At 42.9% G+C, this 22,093-nt stretch overlaps 1 protein-coding gene across 1 annotated transcript in view; it reads left to right on the top strand.

Moving 5' to 3' along the window:
* The window catches only part of FNDC1 (fibronectin type III domain containing 1), a 64,943-nt gene that overhangs the window by 20,273 nt on the left and 22,577 nt on the right, over positions 1 to 22,093 (top strand). Inside the window, exons 2-11 of the mRNA XM_068676994.1 lie at positions 5,199 to 5,408; positions 7,178 to 7,276; positions 8,001 to 8,115; positions 8,979 to 9,166; positions 9,665 to 9,772; positions 13,170 to 13,358; positions 13,735 to 16,122; positions 17,096 to 17,211; positions 18,664 to 18,775; positions 19,739 to 20,119. Coding sequence (XP_068533095.1) covers positions 5,199 to 5,408; positions 7,178 to 7,276; positions 8,001 to 8,115; positions 8,979 to 9,166; positions 9,665 to 9,772; positions 13,170 to 13,358; positions 13,735 to 16,122; positions 17,096 to 17,211; positions 18,664 to 18,775; positions 19,739 to 20,119 — 3,906 coding nt within the window. The remainder of the gene's footprint in view (positions 1 to 5,198; positions 5,409 to 7,177; positions 7,277 to 8,000; positions 8,116 to 8,978; positions 9,167 to 9,664; positions 9,773 to 13,169; positions 13,359 to 13,734; positions 16,123 to 17,095; positions 17,212 to 18,663; positions 18,776 to 19,738; positions 20,120 to 22,093) is intronic.

Genomic DNA, 22,093 nt, shown 5'->3' with positions numbered 1-22,093 from the left:
TTACTTGGGATATTTTCCCCCACAATTACAGATTGATTACTAGGGGTCAGTACTTTCCTTTTCTTCTGTAGCTGATCTGTTTTTTCCGTTGCTGGATAATTGATGGGGGCCTCTGAAGAATCTGTGATTTGGCAAGTGCAAGCTGCCTCCTTGTGTGGTTGTTTAGAGGATGTTTTATCCTCGGCTTAGAACTCATGCTATGGGCTTACATCATTTATAAAATGTTCTCCCACAGCCCTGACACACACACAAACTTTGGCAATACTAGTGGACATTTCAACGATGAAAAGTCACTACCAGGGCTTTGATCAGCCTTGCATTTTTGGGGCTAAGATGCTATACACAAATTCCTGCAGCTGTAGCTAATGTTGGATTTCCACGATGAAGAGATCACAAGGGAGTTGCTCATTCTCATGTTCTGGAATGCAGAAAAGGGCTTGCTTTTATTTTAATTGCAGGTAGCTCTTCAGATGAGATCTGAAGATTGTTAGTAGTTGATCTAATTTGGCCAGAATGGAGGGTCACACAACAGTTCAATCATATTTGGAACCAGAAGTGAAAAACCTAGCTGTATTTACAGGGAGAAAGTGTGGAGATGGAGAAGAATCAGCCCTCAGTTCTGTCAAGCACTTAGTAGTTAATCTGGAAAATTTTTAGAAAAGAGGGGCTGGAGGTGAATGTGTTTGAAGAGTTAGCCTTTTCGTTGCTGTTGTTTTGGGATGTCATCGAGTGTTTGTTGAGATCCTGGTGCATCAGAGTAGGTGTTACGTGGGGAACAGACAGCTGCAGTCCTGTGGGCTTTTATCAAGGTCAGAGCTACTGTGTCTGATAGGAAAAGCCATGGGCACTGTAATAGCTGTCAGCTGTCCAGCTTTCATGCTGATCTGAAATCTTGTCTTGGGATCTCTTAAGATCATCTTCCACTGAGGATTCAAGTGACTTGCCCAGGTTTAGACCATTGCAAAAGGTAGGGAGAGATGCCCGGCAGCATCAGGCTGCAGAACAGTCCAGGGAAGTGGTGGGAATGTTCCCTGCTGCTCAACGGCCTTAAAACTCCTTGGTGTCCCAGTCCATTTCTGGAAACCCATTTATTTGGGCTCAACTGTCTGGCCCAGATGGTGCAGTGTTGGTGTTGCGAGTGAGAAGTAGTGCAACATGTCCATACTGTGACGTTGAGATATGTTATGCCAATTACAAGCAAGATATTGGGATTTCTTTATGTTTGGACCTCCTGCTGGTAAATCTACCACTTCCTGCATCCTGGGAGTGAGCAAACTCCTAGATACAGTCCAGTGTGTTTTTTCTCCCCCCGAGGCAGATGAAGTTTTATTTACAGATCTCTGCGCCACTTGTTGCTGAGACCAGTGCACATGCACGCATGGTAGGTTGTTATGTTTGAGGGAGGCAATTTTTCTCATCAGATTAATCTGTTTGAAGGGGACTGGAGGATCTGTGCAAAGTTGTGTTAAAGGTAGATGAAGCCCAGAATCCCCCCAGTGGCTCCAGCTTTGTGTCACTCTTACCTCATTTCCATCCATGCTACTTCCCTCTTGCAAATTTCTCAATTTCATCACTTTTTCTTCCTAGTCTGCATCAGATTTCCATTTGTGTTCCTATTTTCATGTCACCTTCGGAAGTATTATAGTAGTTCTTTCTCTGATTTTTGTCTCCCCTGTTTTAGCCGCTCTTCTCCCTCCCTCTTTTCTGGGACCTGTTTTTGCCTCCCTAGGACTGCAACGATGCCTTGATTTTTCAAGAGGTTTTTCTTTCTTTAGTCCATCAGAGAAAAAAAAAAAAGAAAATTAAAAAAAAATACTATTGCATATTCTCATAGATCTTGTTTCCAAGGTCCACATCTAGCACCTAGATGTGCAATGGAAGGGATCCTAGTGACAGAGGAAGGTCATGGGATGTGTCCTCATAGTGCTTGACCTGTAGTGAGAGCATCATTAAATTATTTTTTCATGAGCTGTGAATTGTTTTAGTCCGTTGTTCCTGGGGAGTTCAGGGTCCCCACAGGAAGGGCTACTTTGGGAAATGAATGACTTAGAATGATGCACCAGATTTATTTCTTCCCTTTTGTCCTTCTCCCTGCCTGCCCCAATGAATATTGCTTGTTTAGGACAATGTTTTGTTTTGTTTTGTTTTCCAATGTCATAGGTTTTTTGTTTGTTTTTGTAAAGATAAATGATCCTGGCCAGCAGGACCAAACTATGGCACTTAGGGCTCAGTGGAGCTCAGCCTCCACAGTCCTTCTCATTGAAATTTGTGCTACTTGATGGAGTCAGGATGAGAGGAGCTGGAGAGTGCTTGGATGTGGGGGCTGCAGCAGCAGGAAGCAGTGACTTGCTGTCCCATGGGGACTTAATGAGTGGGAAATGTCCTCGCTGGTGGAGAGTGCTGGCTCTGTGGTGTGCAGCTGAGCCCTTTGGGACAGCAGCGCTGCAGGTGCTTGTATGGGACAGAGAAAGCCCAGCTTCACCTTCCTCTGTGACTGAGGTCAAGGCGTTCAGCCACATCCTGAGTCGGGCTGTTGGCTCCCAGGCTATGGGCTACAGCAGGGTGGGCAAGTTTCATTCTGCTGCTCTTTGTTTTTAATGGAAAATCACTTTCTTGTCAAGACTGGCACATAGTTCACACAAAAAACCTGGGTCTGATGGGTCAGCATTTACCATCAAAGCTGTCTAAACCACTTTCTCATAGCTCTGTCCTAGATGCTTTCATGCCAGTCAAACTGTAACAAGAAAAGATAAGTAAAAAGTGGAGCTAACTAGTGAAGTAGGAACTACAGGCAGTAAAGTGTGGTGCTACAGTGAGGAAAGTAATTGAATCCTTAGGAAGCACTGATTTTAAATCCTCTGCTGATCCGCTTCATTCAGCATTAGTGCCGATAAACTTCTCTGCCTAAAGCCACATTTGTTTTAAATTGAACGCTTGCCATATGGCTTTCTGGCTGGGCTAGCTCCTTTTGTATCCTTTGTCCCTTACAATTCTCTTTTAATTCCAGCTGGAAGCTGTGACTGACTGCCAAATCAGAGTTGATGGGCTGCCGCATCCCTCCCTGCCACCCCGGGTCCATGGGCTCTTGGCATTCAGTGGGACCCTGGTTTGGTGTGAATGTTGAAATGTGGGGAGGTGGTGGCTGCCGACAGCACGTGGGCTGCCAGGAGAGGCTCTGGGAGCAGGGCTGGTCCAGTCTGGCCAGGAGGAGGGTGAGGGGACATCCCATCACAGCCAGCTGCTGCTTGAATGAGGGCTACAAGAAAGCAACTTCTTGGTGGTGTCAGGCCACACGTGTACTGGGCAGCAGCCACAGGTTGCAGTCTGGGAGGTTTGGGTTGGATGTTTGGAAATACTTCTACTCTAGGCAACTGGTGTAACGCTGGAGCAGGTCTGCAGGGAGGCTGTGCAGTCTCCACCCATGGAGACTGAGCTAGGGAGAACCAGGGCTGGTCTTGCACAGTGTTGTGGATGGTCTATCTTTGAGCAGAAGGGTTGGCAGGAGACCTCCAAGGATCCCTTCCACCTTGAATTTTACCATCGTTCAGTTCTCCATGGTGGTGTTGTGAATGAAAGCTGCTGCCTGCATGGTCAGTGACTACCAGGCTTCTGAAATCTGTGCTGAGCAGTTGCTCAGAAAAGCAAGAAAAAGAAACTGTGTGGAGCAGGTGATTAATAGCGTGTGACTGAATGTTCCTTGAAAAGTGGGCAGGGAGCCTCATGAAAGCAACCATGTTTATTGTATAGAGAAAAACATTTTATTAAACACTTCGGGACAGATCCACTGCTGTGATATGGGTAATATACATTGCTCCGGCAACACAAAGCGTCTGTAAAACTGGTTGAGCTGGCTGATTGCTCTGGGTTTATAATGGCCTCGTTTTGTTGGTCTGGCGAGGAGCAGCCAACACAGAGGGGCTGCTGAAGTCTGTATGTTTAAATTGATGATCTGCCTCTCTGCAGGCAAAATAAAATGACAAAATTTACCATGCTGAGCTGCTTTAGGTAGAAAAAGCAGAGTTACCTGGGAGCGTGCTGTTCTCTGCTTGTGTTATATACCTGTTTGGCACTGAAACCTTGCGATTCCTACAGAGATTTCAAAAGGAGCTCTGCAAACAGCTTTGAGAGTCACTGTGGTCCTTTCCAAAGGATGAATTAATAGAAGAATGTTTATTGGTAGTGTGTAAGAAGATGCAACTTTTTGTCAGCAGATCAAGACCCAGTGAACAGATTGATTATAGAAGCTGTCACTAAGCAGAAACATTAGAAAAGGACCTGCTTTTTGTGTATGTGGGGACATGTAGGCATCAATACATAGTTAAAGTAATGTAATATAAGTGCTGTAATAGGTACAAACTCCCAAACTGGTGCTGGAAAGACAATCTCACTCCTCCTCTGGCCACGGATACTTTGGTGCGTTGTTGTCTGTCCAGGTGCCATCCCAGGCTCTTGTTCTGCCATTGCTGTGGTTGCAGTCACTGGCTTAGCCAGCAAGTGAGAGGGTTTGAGTACAAGCAACCTAGCTGCTTGAGCAATCCTTGCTTTATTTTCACTTCCTAAAAGAGCGCTGCTAACAGGTACCTCATGCAAGCCATTTGGCAAGTTAGGGTGTGGGATGCTCAAGGGTTCATATGACGGGACTTTGTGAAGTCAAGAGGAGAGGCATGTGCAGGACAGACCTGATGAATATGAGTCATTAGCAATGGGTTTGGGAGAAGAGAACGTGCTTTTAATGTAGATTACTGTCTAAAGTCAAGTTTAAAAATAGTGAAATGGTTCTGTGCTTAATTTTTCACTGACCTTTAGCACTTGCCAGAAAAAAAAAATGTACTTGTGTGCCTGAACTATGGAAAAGGGAATTATAAAAAATGGGGAAAGATTAAAACAGGAAAGCTGCAAGACAACCCCAGTTTCTGGCAGGAGTTTTTGTATTACAGTATGTGTTCACTTTGTGTGTCTTGCGCCAGTCTGTCTGAAGTGCCTGGGAAAAGTCCCTGTTGAATATTGTGCATCCCACTTGGAAAACTTGTTACTGCATTGGGTTTTATAGCAAAATTAGGACACTATAAAATTATACCCTTTGTTCTGATGATATTTCATAGATGTGTTTGCAGCAGAAATATGTGGGCGGCTGTACATGTCACGTGCTTCATAATAACTGTGGTGGGTTTTGTGTGTGTTTGCTTGTTTTTTTGAAGAGAAGGACATGCCAAACAGACCTCTGAGAGTGCGTGCACAGTCTCCTGATGGCAGGTTTTCCTTTCGGTGGAAGCCACCTTATGGAGCGGGCTTCAGGGGTCCACGCAGCAGATCCCAGGGTCACCTCCGGGGGTATGGAGAGAGCAGCCGAAGGATGAGTTACGCTCCGCTGCTGCAAGAGCGACAAAACCAGGAAGCAAGGAAACTAGGTGAGCCAGATTGCTCTGATATCATCTATGTGAGTTGATGCCAGACTGCCCTTGGTTATCACCCCATCGATTTGTTCTTTGGTTTCACTTGCCCTATCTGAGAAGGCTGCTCTCCAGGCAAAAAGCAGTCAGTCTTCTGTTGCTGCCTGTTGCTGCTAGGTGGTCATAGATCACATTATTGTAGTCGTCAGAATGATTTCTTCTTACAAATGAAAATGTTTTCTCTAATTGTGCTCAGGGGAAGGGCAGAGAAGAAGAGGCATAGCTTGTAGGTCCTTGCATGAGGTGGGGCACCTCTCAAATCCACTGTTTCTTGTCCTCTTCTTAAAAACTGTGTTTCTGCATTATTTCTGACCAGTGCAGAAAAAGTTAATGCTTTAATTTAATGTATCAGCGTTTACCAGCAAAACCATTTCATGGACTCCATACCAGTGTTATGTTTGTGTGTCCATGTTTTCTCCTGTTCCTTCTTGAGGTCCTGGTCACTGCAGGCTCCTGAGAGTCAGGTTGGCCTCTTCTGTGCTTCCTGTCCTGTCCTGTCTTCTCTGCTGTGATGGTTTGCACTCCTCCACTAGATAACGTGCCCTCAACCTAAAGGATTTCCAGCTAACTGTAGCAATGGGGTTTGTAACAACTTTATTTCTCCAGAGGCTGAGCATTTCTTTTTGTTCTGTTTGTGTCATTCCCCTCTTATCTCTCTCTGTCTTGTGAGCTTCTCTAGCCTGAGTGGGCTCTGGGTCTGCACTCATGACTCTTACTTTGATCGTCTTTCTGGAAGTTTCCTCTGCTTTTTGCTTCTTGGATGCGTTTGCTCAAGGTTAAACTTCTTTCTCTGAAAATCTCTCCTGCATGCTGGAAGCCCATCCCGCAGACAGTCTGGTCTTGGATTACAAAATTGGTGATGGTTCCAAAATCACACGTGGCTGCCAGAATTCCTGGCTTTGTAATATAAATATCTATTTCCTCTTCTGCTTTGTCAGTTATGTGTAAAAAGAACATCTCTATCTTGGTTTGTCCAAAGAGAGAGAACTCGGCCACCTGTCAGTTATTCACACCCTTTCTGAACAGCGATCTCTCAGTTATTGCTCATCCCTTCCCTAGTACTAACTTTTTCATCTTGCTCTGCCAAGACCAGCTCTGGAAAGAGATGCACTGTAGGTGCCAGTGCTTCCATGTCTGTGCAAATGTTGTGTTGGCTATCCAGTACTGCCATGGTCTGAGCCCCTCCATGGTGCCTGGTTGCTGTGTTTTCTGTCACTGCTATTGCTAACACATTCATCCTGCTCTGAGTTGCTTCAGGCTGTGGATGTCCCCAGGTGTTACGTACTGCTATTTTGTTTTGTTTTGTTTGTTTTGTCATGGATTTAGTGAAAATTCAGTAACATACTTGATCTTTATGAAGAAATACTGTGTAACCTGTTTTTAAGCATATACTTCTGATTTTCACTTCTTTTATACTGTCAAGAGGGAGAACAAATGTTTTTAAATAATCAAATTAACAGGAGAGGAACTCAAACCTAGAATACAGGACCCTTGTACTGCTGTATTTCATGTTAATAATTTGCTTCCCTGCTACTAAAATATCAACTTGATTGTTCTTATTGTATGCATGTTGAAATCTCTGAGATAAATGATATGAATCTAAATAAACTACTTCTCTTCTTGTATCTCAGACAAGAATCAAATAGGTTTCTACCTGAAAAGACTGATTTTTATTTACCATGATAAAGGCTAAGGAAAGCCTCTCTTTTTTTCCCCTGTATGTACAGCCTCTGAATCAGTTCATGTTGTTTCGCTGCCATCACGGAACACCCAAGGACGAAGTCAACCTGTCTATAGGTCATCTTTAACTAAAAGGAAAGTCACAGGTATGCTTCTTTCACATCAGCTGTCAATTCTTGGAGACATTTGAATGAAATGAGACAGCTTTGATTTTTAATTGAAAGTGCTAGAGCTTTTCTGTGTGGGTTAAAGAGCTTCATGAATGTCTCTGCTTCTGTAATTCAAGCAGTATTAAATGAATAAAATGATAGAATTCGGCAATGCGGTTGGGGTTTTGCTGCTTTTCTCTCTCTTTTTTTTTTTTTCTTGACTTTCTTTGCTGTAGCTATTGGCAAACATTATGCACTTCAATAACTGCATGAGAAAGCTTGACTAAATCAAAGACAGGATCTCCAAATCTGAGTGTCTTCTCGTCACATCTCTGCACCATTATCTACAGGGTTGTTTTCCAGTCAACATGGTCAGCTAAAGTGTTCATTTCCTTTTGGAAGGAAAGTGTTACATACTGTAGCAGAGGTCAAAGAGAAACTGTATGTAACAGTTTGAGAATTAGTAAAATATTTAAGGTCTGTAGAATAATTAGTACTCTGGTCCTGTAAGCAGACAGCTAACAGAAGAAATTACATTGTCATGAGGTACCATCAGTAATGAAAAGTACTTGCTTTTCACTGCTGTCACCTTTGCTATACATCTGTGCTGTCTGCCTATTGTAATGTGTATTACTGTGTGTTTTTTTTTATTATTATTTTATTTTAATTGAGATCTCCAATATTCTTGTTATTGATGTGCTGTTTTATTTTCCCATTTCAGAGGAGGAAGAGGTGGAGGTGGCACAGGACATAACTGTTCGGGTTATGTCCTCTCAGTCTGTGCTCGTTGCTTGGACAGACCCACTGTACGAAAAGCAGAGGGCTGCAGCAAATAGGTAGTTAGCCCCATGTTTCCTTTTCTGAACAGATACTAGAGGTGAACTTCTGTCAGTGCACTTCTGATCAATTTTGCATTTATTTAACGATGGTTGGTTATGGGAACAACTTAACTTAGGGCACAGAAATCTGAAGGTACCAGTGACAGTGGCTGGTAGGGGATGCTTCAGAGAAACCTGGAATGGCTAGGTGGGGGTGATGTACATCTCCAGTGCCCCCTGCATCCTCAGACCCTGCACAAACTCCATACAGCCGTAGCTGAGCAAGTCATGGTCTCCCATGAGCAGGAGAACATGGCTGATGGCCTCACACCGCACTGGCTGGAGACCAAAACAAACAGAGATGGGCCGGAAACTGCCAAAGACCTAAAAGTGCTGGGCTGTGCTGCTTAGCCTGGGAACAGCGAAGGCCTGCACAACCTGAGGCTGAACTGCCTGCAAGAGAGGTGGTCACATTAGATGCTCTCCGTTTCATTGTGGAGGTTATTATCTGGGCCAGCACGTGGGAACTGAGCCACCAGTGCTGCTCTAGGAGTGAGGGGCTTCTATCCAGCTGGCCACATCTGTGGGATGGAGGCATGGAGCCTCCTGAGATGCCCAGCTTGGTTTGGAAAGCACTGCAGCTTCCCCTGTGGGAAGGGGTGTTTTCAGCAGGAGGCTGGGAGGAGCAGTCAGCCCTGTGGGGTGAATGCAGTCAGACTCAGTGAGCCTGCACAGGCGAGGCTGGCACTGGAGGTGCTCACCTTGGAATGGGGACTGGGCAGCAATGTGGGGCTGGGCTCCCTGGGGCTGTCTGCTCTCCCTCTGGTCCTGCTAAAGTTTTTGATGAGTGAATTTCTGTGCTTGTGTATTTCTAACGCCAGGCAGTACAGCGTTCGTTATCGCGAAAAGGGGGAATCGGCAAGGTGGGATTACAAGCAGGTGTCCAACCGGCGGGCGCTGGTGGAGAACCTGGCACCAGACACCATGTACGAGTTTGCCGTTCAGATCTTGGACGGAGAAAAGGAAGGCAAATGGAGTGTGTCTGTTTACCAGCGAACCCCAGAGGCGGGTATGTATTAAAAAATAAATAAAAAAATCTGCTGCTCAATCTGCTGCTCCTGTGGAGGGATGAGAGCAGGGGAGATTGATTGCTGTGTTCAGCAGCTTGGCCCCCTGCAGCTGTGTTTGCTCCTTCCTTTGGGAGCAGCAGCACGGCTGCTGTCCCTCTGCGTGGGCAGCAAAATTTCATTCTGCCTCCCCAGAAGAAGCCTTGGAGCGCCTTTGATATAGGGAAGTAGTCCATGATGACTGAATTGTGTATTTCCTCCTGAACCCTGGTAGCAGTCTCATACAGACAGCCTGTCCCTGAAAGTATGGACCAAAACTTCACAACCAAAGTCTGATGTAGAAATGCAATATGGGCATGCATGGACCTGAGCCGTGTATGTACTTCACATTTGTCTTTCAAATGACCATATAGGCAGTTCTGCTGTGAGAAGGAGCAGGAAGCATGTGCTGTATGGGTCAGTCTTTCTTACTTGCCTTTTCTGGGTATGGTATTTCACAGCTCCTGCCAGTGCACCTGAAAATCTGGATGTTTGGCCATTAAAGGGCAAACCAACCTCTGTAGCAGCATCCTGGGATGCTCTCCCAGAGAGTGAAGGAAAAGTCAAAGGTAAGTCATCATTCTTGGTTTTTAACCCCCACAAGGAGCTGGTCTTCTCAAAACCTGATTGCTGCTCTGCCACAAGCTGGAAACGCTGACTGTGCCGGAACTTTTTTGGTTGGTAGTGTCTTACACCCAAGTAGGATCTCCTTGTTTCCAGCCCAGCTTCAGTTACTCTACTGTGCTGCTGGGAAACTAGCACCTTGTGCCTGGGATGTCACAAATCTTCCTGGGGCATCACGCATGCAGACTTACCTCTTCTTCGTTAATAAGCAAGTTGAAATGAAGCTCCAGAAGGATGTTTACCAAAGATTTTTTAAGTTAGGCAGAGAAGTAAACTAGGAAGGGTTGGGTAGTTGCCAAGAAAGTGAGTGGGTTTATATTGTGTTTTATTTCTAGTTTATTGTGGAAGGAAAGCTTCTGCTTATAAAGCAAGAAGAAACAGTGGTTTCAGCAGATTTCACACATAAGGTTTGTGCAGTGTAGCATTATCATATGTGGATGTAAAGACAATTTGTCAGTGGCTATTCACTTGCATAGATTTATTTAAAAAAAAAGGGGGGGGGGAGGGGGATGGGGGGATTTTTTCCCCCTTTTTTTCCCTCCAAAAAGGAATAGCCAGGATTTTTGGCTGCTCCCATTCTCCATTGATTGATGGGACTGTGTTCTCCAGTTACACAGGTTTTTGGAGGTGCCTTATCAGCACTGTCGCATCTCAGACTTTACAAAAACCATGAGCTTGGAGGGGAATATACCGTGTCCACATAAAAGACCTACTGTATGCATTCTCTAAGGCAGTGGTGGAATTCCTTCCTCTTTGAAGTCCATAGGAATCTTGCCAATCACTTCAATGGAGCTGCAATTCTGTCCAAGAATCATTATTTCTTAAAGTTGGGTCATGCAGGGACATTATCTGAAATTTAAAATCTGCTCCTAATTTTGAGCAGTCTGTGACCCTTTGTCCATATTTATCCATATGTTAGATGATTCACACAGGGCAATTACTTTAAGATACCTGATATTTAAGGGCTGAACACTTTTATGTACCTAATATATCATTATGTTTTCATTGGGTATGAAGTATTACAGGAGAAGCCTTATTTTTAAACTAAATAAACGGCATAATATTTATACTGGCTAAGTTAAACCACCATTAGCACTTCATAGTCATTTTGATAGCACGTGATAATCTTTTTGTCTTGGAATTTTTGTCTTTTTGTTCTTTTGTTTTTTTTCAACCCTGCCCTTTTACATGCTTATATCACATGTTAAAGTGGTGGAGAAATTGCAATCCAGTAACCATTTGAAAGCTACCAGCAGTAACACCAGTGCCTGTGTAATTAAAACATCTCTGCATCCTAAATCAAGCAAACAAAAAAATCAAATCCAAAGTTCATGATGCCTTCTAATACAACCAGTGTGGGGTTTTTTGTTTGTGTGTTTGTTTTGTTTTTATTTTTTGACTGAGCAGTAAATACATTTGTATGTTGATGTGCCTTTCTTCTTGATTTTGATGATGTTATTTTTTAATGCAATGAATATAGTCTCATTTTCAGATGAAAAAAAAAAAGTTCCCAGTTCATAATGGTGTTGTTATTTTCTAGAGATATCTGGCCATTCACTTGGAATTTATTTTCAAAACCCTGTTTCGGTCTGATACCAGTGCCTCTTACAGAGGCTTCAAAAGACAAGGAGTCTCGCATGTGGCTAAGGTCTTACCTGCACTCTGAGATATGTCTCTTTGAGGGTGTAAGGAGAAAACTCCTCTTCATGCACACAGTTATGCCTTACCCCTAGGGAAGTCTGAGATATCCCTCCCTGTGCAAAGTGAACGAGGTGCACAGGTATCACTGTAACCCTGAACTGAAAGGTGAGAGCAGGGCGAGTTTAAGTGGCGATGAGGCTATGTTTTGCTGCCTGTGCAGGGGTGCTTGTCACCTGCTGTAGTTAAACACAGTGCTGTCTGACAGCAAAAGCTGTAATGTTGTTGGACAGAGGTTATATTGCTACCGGTTGGTAACATCTAGTGCTGTTATTTCCTTATGGAAGTCCTTTCTGAATAAAAGCCTCGATCATCAAGGCATGGATTTTACCTGCTGTAGATGACAGCTAAAACCCCAGTGCAGAAACCCCTCAAAGTAAAGGCTCAGCTGGAAACACTTGTATTTGTCTGCAGTAATATTGCTCACATGATAAAATTGCTTTGGTGCTTTCATGGGGACACCCCTCAGGCTCTAGCACTGTATATGATTTATTTAGAGCTGTTTTAGAGCTGGTAGAGTTTCACCCTAGTGGACTGGCAGAGCTGCTTTTGCACAGCTAGGATCTCAAAATGCAGTGCAGTTAGAGCTGTGTCAAGGCTGTGTTGGAAATGTAGGCCGAGAAAGTAATTAATGGTCATTAGTAATGTCACCTGATTTTAATACTGGTGTTTTGAAAGATAAATATGTGAATATGCCATTTTGATCTTCATCCAAAGAGTTGCCATGGGAAAGAAAAATTTTAAACTTTATTATTTGCTGTTCACATTGCTACAGTCAGCAACATGATTGTGGGTTATCCACCATTATGAAGAAGTTACGTTTTGCAAGAATGTTCTCTGGATCATGTCTTGCTGATTGCAGATGTCACAGTAACTAATCAGTAAGTATGAAGTTTTTCTTTCCCCTGGGAATCCTAACGTCTTCTCAGGCTCTGTTGGTTGTAACAGCACAGGTACTCCAACTGTAGTGAGCTGCAATCTACCCAACATTTGCACTGTCCTCCAGACTGGATTTCCATGGGCAGTAGGGCAGTTCATATTTTCCTGGCAGTGTTCATATATGTTTTCTACCTCCAGAACATTTTCTTTTTTTAGCTTTCTAGCTTTCTTCTGTTTTTGATTTGGGGCAGTTAATTTTTTCAGAGCTTTTTTTTTTTTTTTTTCTTCCCTTTTTTCTTTTTTTTCCTTCATTGGTCAGTGTCCAGAAACAATAAATGGCCTCCTGGTGCAGCACACCAAACCATGCAGTAGTTGGTACTGTAACTTTCTCATGTTCCCCCAGGCCTTCTCTGGAATGCATGGCTGTCATCCTGCTCTTATTGGTGACTCTTCACACTGATGGGGATTGTTGTCTATGTATTTTGCAGAGGTATAGCTAACATATTCTGTCTCAGCTGTTAGCTCAATAACACGATTTGTTTGTTGTTTTTTTTCTTCCTTCTAAGATGAAGAAATATTTATTCAACTTACCAATATATATATAATCATTCATGTCTTTATACTCCAGCTGTTGACTCAGCGTGCATTGCTAGTGTATTAATTTTAGTAATGCACGTTCTAATTCATCCTACCCATACAGTCTGTCCGCTGGAAACAGGACTGTTTTCAGTTTCCTCCTTCCAACCGTCTGCCAAATCATTTCAGAATACATTCTTTCATACGCCCCCGCTCTCAAGCCTTTTGGAGCAAAGTCCATCACCTACTCTGGAGCTACAACATCAGCCATAATAGATGGTCTGCAGGCCGGGGAGCGCTATATTTTCAAAATTCGTGCTGCAAACAGGAGGGGACCAGGTCCTCAGTCTAAAGCCTTCAGTGTCGCCATCCCAGCAGGTAAGAACCAGCCACCCACCAATTGCTTAGTCTGCCATTTTTTTCTTGGGCCCAGTTATGTTCATTCTCATTTACTCTTCTTAGCTTCCTCTGCATTCCAGACGGGATGGTGCAAAACCATGTCATTGATGTGGCTACATTCTGCTAAAGATTTGATTACACTGATAGCATGTTGTAGTCCCTGCTTTTAGATATTTGATTTTAATTGCTTGAAGTTTTACCCAAGTTATGATAATTCCATATAAATAGGTTTGTACAGAAGTAAATTTTGTCTCATATGTTCCGATGTTGTCTCATTCTTGCTACTTGGCTGATTTATTTTCTTGGTCAGTTTTTGTGCTTCTTGTATTGTTATGAACAAACACTTTTTTTTCAGCTCCCAATGAAGATTCAGTTGCTCACCAACAGAAAAATATTCAAGACAATTCAGAGGCTAAAAAAACTGTGAATACTGGTTCATCTACTTCTCAAACTTCCTCTGTTTCTTCAAAAGTCCAGACGTCACTTTCCTCTAAGCAGTCATCTGTTCGTTCACCTGGTGTTAGTGATAAAAAGAGTCTTCTTTCTGAATACAAGAATAAAATCTTGTCTCGAGGAGGGGTCCTAAGTAAATCTCAGTTACCTTCCAGAAAGACAGAAGAGCTGGAATCTGATCTCCAGTCCACCGAAGTGACAGACGATCACAATTCATCCGAAGAAGCTGCAACGATGCCACCAAAAGCCGAGGATCAAAGGAGGGTTGTTAGACCAGTGTCCCCCAGTCGGACAATCCATCCTGTCCTTACCGCAGGGAGGACCCCTGTTCGAACCCACACATCAGAGGTGTCACGGCAGGTGAACACAGAGAAACGTGAGCCATCATCACTGTCACCATCCTCAGCACAGCGCTCTTCTGCCTCGTCTGTTCCTAAATACACAGACAATGAAACAAAGCAACTGAGGCAAAGCAATGCTAATGTGCCTTCTCCTAAAGCTTCTTCCCATTCTCTGCCTACTAAGAATAATGATCTTGCTGGTAATGTGGAAGAAAAGCCAGATCCTGTGCTGGTGAAAGTACCTTCTAAAACTTCAGAGCCTGGCCGCCTAGCTTTGCCATCAAACCGTCAGTCTGCTGTGTCTCAGGAGGTGGTCCCAAGCCATCAAAGTAGGTCTGGGTCTGTAGGTCATTCACACCAACCCTTTTCCAAATCAACAGACTCCCGTGCTCATGACAGTCATAATGAATTTGACAGTGAGGAAGCGGAGGGCAGAGCAGGACAGCCCAGTTCTAGGTCACAGCAAACAAGGCTTCCCTCAGGCTCCAGTTCTCGGACATGGAAGGATTCAAAATTAGCAGCGGTGGCGGTTTCATCAAGGTCTGCTGTTTCTGGTCACTCTTCACCTCACTCTCGCTCCTCTACCAGTGCCAAATCTAATGGAAAGGATGTGGATAAGAGTTACAGGGAGGAGTCACAAGATGAAAACCCTTTACTTCCAGATGTTGCACACAATCCCTCTCTACCCTCTTCCAGGCAGTCTTCTTCAGCCATCTATTCGAAGAGAAGAAATTCTCATGTTGATCCCGATTCTCACCTCAGAGAGACACAGAGTGAAAAGTCACCCCGCTCTGACTCAGGAGAAGAGCAACAAAGTCGAGTAACAGCTCCAGAAAAGCATTCTTTGCAGTCTCCTCTTTCTAAACATAAGCTTGAAGAGCAGGACAGTCAAGAAGTAAAAGAAACCCTTGCTCGATCCAAACCAAGTGTGTCTTTGCCTAAAAAGACATTCCCTTCTCATCTTCCATCTCAGAAGACCTCCCGCTCAGAGCCTCTGCAGAAGGCACAAACCAGTCCTTCCTTACTGCATTCCAGGGGCCGGCGCCTCCCATCCCCTGTCTTATCCCAGAGCAATGAAGAATTGCAGGAAGATGATGATGAGGATGTAACAGAAGGCAGTGACAGAGCCAGCAGCCGCTCTGTGTTTCCTAAAGAGGTGTCCTCTTCTAGGGGATTGCCTGCATCTCAGGGAAGCTCAAGCTCATCTCTCTCAAAGCAACAGCAGCCACGTTCTCAGGTATCTTCCTACAATTCAAAACTTACTCAGCCAGACTCCAGTTCTGCCAGTGACACAGCAAAAGAAAATCAGTATAATTCAAGGCCGCCATCCACTTCTTCAAGGCAAACTCGTCCTTCATTACCTACTCGATCTAGGGCTGCTACAAGAACAGTGTCCCAAACAGAGAAAAAATATGGCCTGTTGCCGTCTAAAATGTCCCAAACTGAACTTCCTCAAAAAGTTCCTTCCTCCTCTTCTAAATCTCGTCAGTCAATTTCTAATGAAGAGGATGATTATTACAGTGAATATGATGAGAAAGAAGGGGAAGAGAAACCCACATCTTTGGCAGCAAAATGGTCCCCTTCGGTTTCTAGAGGTAACAAAAACACATATGATGACACCACTAGCAATACAAGGAAATCTATGGACACTCTTCTACCTCACAAACTAAGATCTGAAGAGGAAGAGAAGGAAGAAACTCCAACATTAAAAATGTCTTCTCCTGAATCACCAGGCAGCTCTGCTATAGTGTCACGAATTACTCATTCCCCTAACAAACATACCCCATCTAGACCAAGCTTTGTCTGGCCGCGTCCTTCTGCATCTACAACAGCGCATACCATTCCTCCAACCGTTTCTTCTTCCACTCTGTCCCCTCGCCAGCGACTGCTGAACTCCAGGCTACGGAGCCCTTCGCAGCGGCAGTTTGTCAGACCTCCTTATAGGCAAGGTATCTTATCTTTGTTCTAGTAACCTTGCTGAATTGAGTTTTTTATAAGATTAGCAATATGATCATCATGTAACCAGCCCACGTGAATCATATGGCTGTGCTTTCTTATTAGCTATGCTTTAGTCAGGTTCAATATTTTGTGGAAGTCCACCAGCTTGCAGAGCCTTCAGATGGGAGTGAACCTTAAATTATAACATGGAGGATGAGATTTGTGGCAAGAAAGCTTAAAAGCTTTCTGTATGGAGGTAGGACACCAGCTTATCTCTACCCATGGAGTCAGGAGGTCAATGGCTGTGGAAGATTCATTTATCTATAATCCTTTCATGTATATTTTCTGGAGGCAAGTCTCTGAGCTAGGATGGGAAAATCACTACCCTTTCTGAGCTGGAGGGCCTGCAGGCCAGTAGCAGAGCTTCTCCAGTTCTGAGCTGTGTGCTTCTGTGTAGCTAGAGGAGAGCCATTCCTTTCAGAGGTAAACAACAGGGTGGTAATTCCCATCCCCTCTTGTTGCAGTTCATCACTGCAGCGTTGTGTAAGGTTTGGTTAAGAAAGTTGTTCTGTTTAATAATGTTTTTTTCTGTCAACACACTCCCCAGATGTTTACAAAGTCCCAAAGCATTTTACTGGCAGCATTTCCACCTCCTTTGCAGCACATGGCAAGCAAGGGGGCTGCTGGATTGGGTCTTGTATGGCTACTCAGATCCAGCAGTGATGTTACAGCTTGGGTCAGTTGCTTAATGTTTGAATATTGAACACAGGTTCCGAGGCACATTATAATGATGAAGTCCTGAATATCTGCAACTGTAACAAAAACTTAGGAGTTGCTAGTGGGAGTCATTTTATAACCTGCACCAGTAAAATACCTCCACACGATTTGCACTTAACAGTACATTCATCATTCCTTTGCATTTATGTTGTGCTATGTAGTATGCACAGCTTTCTTCAGAATAGTGTATTTTCTTCTCTGTTTCAGGTTACAATGGCAGGCCTAATCTTACAACAAAAAATGGAAATGGAAAAATACTACCTGGTAATAATGGAAAACCAAGTGGACAGAGAGTAATCAATGGCCCTCAAGGAACAAAGTGGGTAGGGTGACCTTCTCTGCAAATTCAAGATGCTTTGGCCTTTTATTTACTTTTTCATTGAGAAAAGAGAGCACAGTGTCGCCAGTCAAAGATGCTGTAAAATGAGGTTGTGTTTAGTGATGTAATTCCACTTTTCTGCTTCAGTCTAAAGACAAATACTGTGTTTCATTATTTGAACATTTCAAATGTCTGATTTAAAGCCTAATGGCTTGAATTTTCAGCTATAGCATTACTCCTATAGGTTTAGAGAAACATTTTTCTTCACAGTCAAGGAGACTTGTACTACGCAGGGACATGGGGCTTGCCCACTGTGCAGTGTGCGTGGAAGCTGCCTGGCACAGTTCCTGTGAAGGATGGGCTCAGCAGTGCTTCTTCCAGATTTATGCTCCAGGGAGAAGCTTGTGAACAAGTGTGGACACAACAAGTCGCTCCACAAGTGGCACGGTGCCGTGAACGCACATGTGTCACAGAAACTTCCCTGGGGTGACAGGCCTGGAGGTGACACCTTCAAATGTTTTGTGGTTCATGCACAAAGTTCCTAGTGGTATTGCCAGAAGAGCTTGGGCACCATTAATTGGAAGTGTGGAAAGGTGCCTACATGCCCAGACTTTGTCTGATCTCATGATTTACTGTTCCTCTTGCTACAGCCTTTTCCCCAGCACCAAATTCAGGTCTTCCTTGCCAACTTGAAAGTGCTGCTTGTGTCCTCTTCCCAGTTTCTTCTCAGCACTTAGCTGCTTTTTGTATTTTTGTGTTCTGTGCCACATTAATTTGTGTTCTCTGCCTGTGTATATTAACCCAATTTAAAACAGCATACAATTCAGCTATTTTGGGTTGAAATAGCAATGAGGATCGGATGTGAACTGAAGTCACCTCTTGAATTCAATTCAATTCTCTCAGACAGATTTGTTGTTTAAGTCAGAGGCTTTTCTTCACTCTCCTACCCCAATTAAAATCTTAGCTACTTGGTTTTCACTGACATTTCAATCTAAACTATCTAGTTAATTTTATTTATTATCATCACATATACATATATATTATTTTTTTATTATTATTATTAGACATACCTCTAAATCCCATTTTCAAAAGGACTCAGGGTCATACCCAAATCAATATTACAGTAATTCACCTTAGGAGTTGTGCAGCCCAAGGCAGTCAAGAGAGTTGCTCTTGTGCATGTGAGCATGCCATAGAATGTGATATGAATATAGGTTTTGTGCAGCTCTGGAGCCCAGCTCCTAGGGATTTGCCTTCTTCAGTGGTAAATTTTCAGTGACTCCTATATAATTAATGACTCACTTTTGAAAGTCTCTCTGTAGGTGTGATTTTTTTCTGTTTTCTATCTATTCCTGAATATTATGCTTAACACGTGAGATTTCGGCAGGATTTTTGCTGCTGTGAGACTTCATTTCACATTCTCTTGCATAAATTTGAGTCCATCTATTGCTTTTAGATTGTAGATCTTGACCGAGGACTAGTGTTAAACGTTGAAGGAAAATACCTCCAAGATTCCCAAGGCAAACCTCTCAGAGTGAAATTAGGAGGGGATGGACGTACAATTGTTGGTAAGTGATAACTTCCTTCTTACAGAAAGAAAAGTACATTTTTTGTGCACACTGTACATATCTTTGAGCTTTTGTGTGTTCAAAGCATCCCCAGGTCCCATGCTAGCCACTTGCGGCTGTTGTGCTTTAGGTCACCATCAGGCAGCCAGCACATAGCAGGACCTAGGGATGCTTGGAGGCATCCTTCAAGTCTCCTGAGTATGGGGCAGCAAGAATCAAGTCTGTCTCACTTGTATCAGCATTAGAAAGGACTGCAGAACTGAGCCAGAATAGAGATTTATGCTTGTTTATTTCTTTCCATACATAAAAATAATTATTCCCCACCACTAGACTGTACCACTCATATGTGGTACAGGCTTGTGGTTTTTTTCTTCTCTGAAACTGAACACAACTAGTAAAAAGCCCTGTATATGATCTGTGTAAACAGTGCTGGTTGCATATCAATTAATCCGAATAGATCTTGAATGCAGATTCAGTGCCTGCTGTTAAACTGCTGAGCATGAATACTTGCAGCATCCAGAACTTGGCACAAATGTTTATCTGCAGTGACAGCATCTCACCATCTTATCCCAGTTCTTCCTTGCACATGTTTAACAGGGAACAATATATTCTTTCATCATACTTTTCATCAACAGTTAAGAGATTGACTGAGATTAAATTCAAACACTGTCTGCATGTTGTGATTCTAAACTAAAATCTCCCTGCAATCTTCCCAAGAAATGTTATCAAACAGCTGATAAAGTGAACAGCACTGAGGTTTATCTGAGGTTTCTTGGAAGCTTTTTCTAATTTCCTTACCCATGGGTCTTTCCTAGATAACACCATTCTTCTCTGTCAGCTTAATTGCATGAGGTTGTAATCACGTTCTGTGTTCTTGTGGTATCTACTATTGTTAAATACCATACTAAAAACCTTCAATTGATTAATAAATGAGATTTTTTTTTGTTTTGTTCTTTCTCCTAGATGAAAAGGGTGCCCCAATGGTGAGTCCTGATGGACTACCTTTATTTGGACACGGCAGATTTAGTAAACCAGTAGCAAGTGCACAAGATAAACCAATAATAAGCCTTGGAGGGAAACCTCTGATTGGTCTTGAAATGGTTAAGAAAACAACCACTCCCTCAACTACTACCACAACGATACCCACAACAACTACCACAACGACTACTACAACCACTACAACTACTATTGCTACAACTACCACCACCACTCCTGAACCAACCACAACTGAACCACCCACTGAGAAACCACCCCCAACCTGTCCTCCAGGCACCTATGGGCAGTATGATGACGAGGGCAACTTGCTGATAGGGTTTGATGGCCTGCCAGAGTGCAATGCAGAAGGTAACTTCCTTTTGTGCTGTTTGAACTTCTTTGGTTTTGCTGTTTATACAGCTTATTTGCACAATTGTAAAGCAGGAAAGAATTTGCCTTTGAAGATTTTGGTCCACGTGATAAGTTAGGAGCTGAGATTAGAGCAGATGGAAAAGGGTTTGTGTGTAAAACTGCATTTCCACTAAAAATGTCAAATTGCCCCAAAGCTGAGTTGTTTTTCATGTAAATACATTTATTTCAGCAAAATCCTCACCTTTTGCTGGATCCAGTCTTTTCACATATGTTCATGCACACATGCACAAACACATGAAGTAGTTTTTGTGGTCAAAGCACCCACCTAGAATCAAATCCTCACTCCAGTTCAGACCAGAGGAGGACCTGAAAGACACTATACATTTTGTCTGTTTTGTGTTTATTTCTCACCAAAAATTCTGAAAAATCTGTCCTTTTGGCTATAGTAGGACCAACAAAATGAAATTCTTGTTATGTTGCCAGCTCTCAGAGATAGCTTTTCAAGAAGGAATGTAGCCCAGCATTGATGAATCTGGGGAAAGACGACCCTGGCGCTGCACAGATAAGGCTGAGATTTGTACAATAATTTCTTTCTCATCTGAAAGTTGAAAACAGTGTTGGTTCATGTCATTATTTCTCCATTGCAGTTATACAAGTTTAGGATGTGGTGCCAAACTGAAATCCAAAGTAAACAAATATAAATCCAGTGGAGTCATGGGGTCTTGAGCCTGTTCCTACCAGGTTTTATCCTTTCATCACCTGAATGTTGGATTGCAAATCTGTTTATTTTACAATGCAAATCTGCTTATTTTATAAAACTGGATCGGGGAGCACTGTGGCAGTCCTTATCCTTTCCACTTATAGGTAGTCCCCACCATAATCTACACCCAGGCAGTATAAGCATGCCCATAACCTAAACAAGGGGTTGGTAGTCACATATTTGCCAATCACAGTAGCCAGTTTCAGGAGGTAATTAAGCCCATTTAGCTTCCCCTTGTAGAGCTGTGTTTCTGAAGCCAAAGCAGATTTACAAGTAGGTCATGCAACTGTGGCCTGAGAACCTGAACTGTCACGTCGAAGAGTGCAGAAGATACAGGGAGATGTGGCTTCAGCAACTAAGAGTGAATGTAAGGATAGCATCTTTCGAAAGGATCTCAGAAGGCTGAAAATTCACTTGCCAAGTACACTCGATAAATAATGAGTCATAGAAAATATTGCCTCGCACAGATGGAATGACAATGATTTATAGTATTAATATCTATGCAACAATTAGCCCCATGTTTGACTGTACTTATAGGAGTGTGTACGCATATATCATAGAATCATAGAATATCCTGAGTTGGAAGGGACACATACAGATCATCAAGTCCAATTCCATATGTATATATATATGTATCGATAGGTGTGTGTACATATACATGAAAACATATATATATATATATATATATATATATATATATATATGTAAGTGACATCATCATTAAATATTTGTTTGAAGATTTTTTGGTTTTCCCTTCGGTGCATTCAATGTTCTTAACTGCATTTACAAATAAGTTACAAATATTGCTCTGTGTGGTCAACCTGGCATTTTAAAAGTTGCCTTCAGGGGACCATAATTTTCCGTAGCGTTGATGTGCCTCCCACTCCCAACAGCTTTTTTTGCTTACCTTAAAAGATGTTAATAATGCTGTAGTGCTTTGTCTTTTTGGCCTGTGCTATTTAGTTACCTGAAGGACACCTTTTGAGAATATGTATTTTAAGAACAATAACAGTTCGTGAAATATGGCTTGCCTGAGTCTGAGCATGGGCTCCGGGAGCTGCACAATACAAAACTTTGAAGTGCTATTTTTAGGAGAGGTGTGGGTTAGGCAATTCTTGTGATTTTATGAGTATTTAAAAACGTTCTGCTTGGGTGTTTTTTGTGTTTGTTTTTTTTTTTTGCCTTCTACCAGATAGGTTTGATGAACTTTT

Source organism: Anas acuta, chromosome 3, assembly GCF_963932015.1.
Source record: "Anas acuta chromosome 3, bAnaAcu1.1, whole genome shotgun sequence".
NCBI classification, from domain to species: Eukaryota; Metazoa; Chordata; class Aves; order Anseriformes; family Anatidae; genus Anas; species Anas acuta.
Note: the sequence above shows the minus strand (reverse complement) of the source record. Positions and strands in the feature narration are given on the sequence as shown.